The following is a 4,497-nucleotide window of genomic DNA, read 5'->3' as shown; positions in this document are numbered from 1 at the left end:
TTGTTTATTTTTCTTTTGTTTATTGTTTATACAGATTTGATAGTAAAGCACTAAGCTTGAGTTAAGATGCATTCACAATTTACTTTTATTAACAACACTTTGTGACTTTTCTTACTTCATGCACAAAAAAAGTGTAAAGAACTGACAAAATCTGATTTCTTGATGATTTGATATTTTATAATAGTGATTTTATAATTTCAAAATATAGAGAAAAAGTAGAAATTAATGACTAATAAGCCAATAAGTGCTCCTCTGCTGCCGTCTACTGGTTATAATTGTGATTTGATGTATTTTTGTTTATTTTTACATAAGTGTTTGTTTACCACAAAGTGTATTTTGGTCATCCCATTAAAAATAACATTCAAACTGGATCATTTTAGAGCTTTAAAGAGCTGGAAATAGTTGTGTGAGATGCTTGAAAGTCATTGAAAAGTGCTTGAAATTCTCTCTCAAAAGGTTGTACAAACCCTGAAATGAATGATGTAATGCATTCGACTATTTCTACCACAACACCATGGTTCCAGTTAGCCTTACCGCTTCTGGTTTCCTGACGTATGTCAGCGCTGTTTATAACAGAGAATTCTGTGCAGAATTTGAATTATTCTCACTAGATCTCGCAGCAACCTTATCATTGTGCGGTGATTTCAAACGCTTCTCACTGGATCTGCAGCACTGTTGTATCTGTGCAGTAACGGTGTCACGAAATCAACTTTGGCTCCCGAGTAAAGCTGTTCTGAGCTCGGACAAGTTTGTTTGCATCGCGGTCCGCGCTGTGCAACTGAAACGTAGCGTGGTTTAATTTAGCTTTTGTTTCGTTTGCCGTTGGATGTTTCTCAAATGCAACAGAAATGGCAGCGCTTATGAGCGCCAGTGCGACCTCTCACAAAAATTAGTCGCACCGACAGAGAAAATGGTCTCAAAATGCGACCATTTGGTCGCAGTCTGGAGCCCTACGTCTATCAAGTTAATAATCAAACTAACCTAAAATCTGTGGGGATGATGATGCTGTGTTTTTATCGGCTCCATGTGTCCGGTCCATTTGCGGTTCCACAACTCCCACTCCATCATCAGCTTTAGTAAAATAAACTAGCTGTGGATTGTTAAAAAAAAAATTCTCACTATTTTTTTCCCAAATAGTTGACGTTTTTACTTATCGAAGATTGGCTACGTGCACAGTTCATTCAAAAGTAAAATATATAATAAATTAGGGTTGTGCGATTAATCGAAATCGTCATAAAATCGCGATTTGAGTTTGCTCGATTTCTAAATCACTTTATAGCACGATTTTCTGCGCCCCCGACCTCCCGCAGTATGCTATCCGAACCAATCAGAATGCAGCGTGCCTAAATGGAGCACGAGAACAGAACAGACTGGTTCTGGAGCGGACTGCAAACGCGTTCTGTGCGAAAGCAAAATGAGTCCATGCTGCTTCTGCACCACATACACATACTGTATATGCACTGCAGATGGAGTACGTGTGAATTTGGCGCAACAAATCTAGTTCAACATCTGAGGCAACGTCACAAAGAGCTCTATGACCAATGCATTGCAAAACAAATCCCTGGACATGGGATTTTTTTCTTTTTCTGCCATGTCTATTCTAGAGACATTTTGTTATACCTTTACTTAGTGATTATTTTGCCTTATGTCTGTTCTAGAGACAGGTTACAGCTTTTTGATAAAGCTCTAATTGGTTTTCTTTTGAAAATATTTTTAAAATTCACACTGAATGCATTAATGACTGTAAAGCATGTCTGTGTGTGTCAAAATCGTGATTAAAATCGAAATCGCAAAATTGATCAAAGAAGTCGCGATAGGTTTTTTTTGTCCATATCGCACAGCCCTATAATAAATGCATTTGATTGGTAAACCAAATTCAAATGTGACGTTTTAATCTCTAATGATAATGCATGGAATTTACGGAAAAACTAAAAAGTGAGGGGCGTGGTGGGGCTTTGGCAATCAGCGCTACCGATGTCCGTCAATCTACTCCACAGCCAATCACGGGCCCCCTCCTTACTTGGGCCCCGGGGCTTCAGCCCCACCTAGCTCAATGGTTAATGCGGCCCTGTGAATCCTATGAAAGAGTGTTTTCAGTGATAACCTAACAAAACATGTGCTTTAGAGTCTTCTGGACATGATGATTGTGGAGGAAGAGAGTCTGCGGAAACGTCTCATGACAAGTATTGAGAAATGTCAAAAAGAGTTGAGTAACTTGTGCTTGGAACTGCAGCTCCCCCCATTTCAGGTAAGTATTTACTCTGGATACATACTTCAGATAACACCATGGTAACCAGAAAAAAAAAGAGGTTTTGAATAAAGTTTGGAACTGAGATTTTTTTTTTTCTTTTGTTTTTGAAAGCAATCTCTTACGCTCACCAAGGCTGCATTTTTGTGATCAAAAATACTGTAAAAACAGATATACAGTACACTATCAGTATATATACTGATACACTATGTGTTGAAAACAGTAGTTTAGCTTACTATTTGTGTGGAAACTGATCTTTTTTTTCAGTTTTCTTTGATATATAGAAAACGTTTATTTTGAATTGATCACTTTTGATCTTTTTATCGCATCCTTGATGAATAAATGTATTAATTTCTTAAAAAATCGAACTTTCCCCGAACTTTTGAACAGTACTACATCCCGGTTTCCACTAAAATATTAAGCAGCACAACTGTTTTCAACATTGATAATAACATAAATGTTTCTTGAGCACCAAATCAGTGTATCAGAATGGTTTCTGAAGGATCATGTTATACTGAAAACTGGAGTAATGGCTGCTGAAAATTCAGCTTTGTCATCACATGAAAAAATTATTATATTTTAAAATTAAAAAAAGGTTATTTTAAATTATTTTTTCACAATATAACTGTTTTTACTATTATATGATATAATTACTATTATTATTAATCAAATAAATGCAGCCTTGGTGAGCATTAATGATTCCAAACCTTTGACTATAGAAAATGTCTTTATAGCTAATACACTAAAAGCCACATAACTCCAATTTTGATTGTATGAGGTCACAACAGAATGAAGAAACATATTTTTTGTGGTTCTGGTTCATAATCATTTTAGGAGGACAGAAGTAGCACAATGCTACAGCAGGAAAAAGACCTCCGGATGCATGTTGAAGTGATGTTAAAGGAGAAAAATCAGAGAATGCAAGCGCTCAAAGCCTTAACCGAGCAGGATCAGGATCTCTGTGACCTGCTCTGCTTGCAGCCGTTTTCTATCTCTGCTAGTTCTGTTCCTTCCCTGGAACAGCTGGAGAAATTCCGTCAACACATCTCCTCTCTCACTGCTGAGAAAGTATGACGTTAAGTCTTTGTTTTAAATACTACACTCTTATAAACGTCTCAGCAATTGAAATATTATGTTCAGTTTGATACAGTGTTTTTTATATATGTTTAAAGGAACGAAGACACAATGAATTTGTCACATTGAAGAAGCAAATAATATTTTGCATGGGGGATCTGGATCAGTTGCCTGAGACTAGTTTTGAAAAGGATGTCGTTTGTGAAGATGAAGAGAATTTTTGCTTGTCTAAAGAAAACATTGATTCACTCAAAGTCCTCCTTCACCAGGTACAACATAAGCTCAGTCTGACATACTCTAAACATTGTAAACAGTTATATAACTCAGTATTTAAACATTTCAGTTGGAGAGCAGAAAGACAGAGAATGAACGTGTCTGTGGCTCTTATCGGGAGAAGATCCATGAACTATGGGAACGGTTGCAGATTCCACAGGAAGAGCGTGATGCAATTTGTGAACACATAACCCTGTCAAAGAAAAGAAATCTGCAAGCTGTTAGTAACCTTTTGACTTTTTGCTTCTATCAAAAACACATTATTTTTCCTTACCTTAATTATACAACATTGCATTAATTACAGGGTTCCCGCAGGGTCTTAAAAAGTCTTAAATTGTACAAGAAAGTCTTAATTAGGATTTCAGGAGGTCTTAAATTTGGGGACAGAAAGATCAGAATTGCGATATGGCTTTATGTGACGATTAAAGGGGTCATATGATGCTGCTAAAAAGAACATTATTTTGTGTATTTGGTGTAATGAAATGTGTTTATGCGGTTTAAGGTAAAAAAAAAAACACATTATTTTCCACATACTGTACATTATTGTTTCTCCTCTATGCCCCGCCTTTCTGAAACACGTCGATTTTTACAAAGCTCATCGTTCTGAAAAGCGAGGTGTGCTGTGATTGGCCCGTTATCCAGTGCATTGGATTGGCCGAATACCTCAAGCGTGTGACGGAAATGTTACGCCCCTTACCATATTGTGATGATGCCCTGTCAGGCCGGAGCGATGATTCAAAAACATGAAAACCCATTATAAACGAGGCATTCGTTGCATCCAGTGGGGACATAATTATGGATTATAATGATTTATACTGTCTTTTTACGCGTTGTGTTGCATCGTGCCGCGTAAACATAAAACCATGTCTGCATTTGTGATCGGAGAAATGACAAACAACAAG

General features: G+C 37.0%; 1 protein-coding gene across 2 annotated transcripts in view; it reads left to right on the top strand.

The window, feature by feature from the left end:
• prc1b (protein regulator of cytokinesis 1b) overlaps nucleotides 1-4,497 on the top strand; it is a 20,832-nt gene that overhangs the window by 6,901 nt on the left and 9,434 nt on the right. For both annotated transcript variants that reach the window (XM_016292359.1, XM_016292360.1), the window contains exons 3-6: nucleotides 2,126-2,248; nucleotides 3,083-3,316; nucleotides 3,421-3,591; nucleotides 3,666-3,815. In XM_016292359.1, coding sequence (XP_016147845.1) covers nucleotides 2,126-2,248; nucleotides 3,083-3,316; nucleotides 3,421-3,591; nucleotides 3,666-3,815 — 678 coding nt within the window. The remainder of the gene's footprint in view (nucleotides 1-2,125; nucleotides 2,249-3,082; nucleotides 3,317-3,420; nucleotides 3,592-3,665; nucleotides 3,816-4,497) is intronic.

Source organism: Sinocyclocheilus grahami, unplaced genomic scaffold (genome assembly GCF_001515645.1).
Source record: "Sinocyclocheilus grahami isolate Dianchi unplaced genomic scaffold, SAMN03320097.WGS_v1.1 scaffold284.1, whole genome shotgun sequence".
Classification (NCBI taxonomy): Eukaryota; Metazoa; Chordata; class Actinopteri; order Cypriniformes; family Cyprinidae; genus Sinocyclocheilus; species Sinocyclocheilus grahami.
This window is presented reverse-complemented; position numbering and strand designations above follow the sequence as displayed.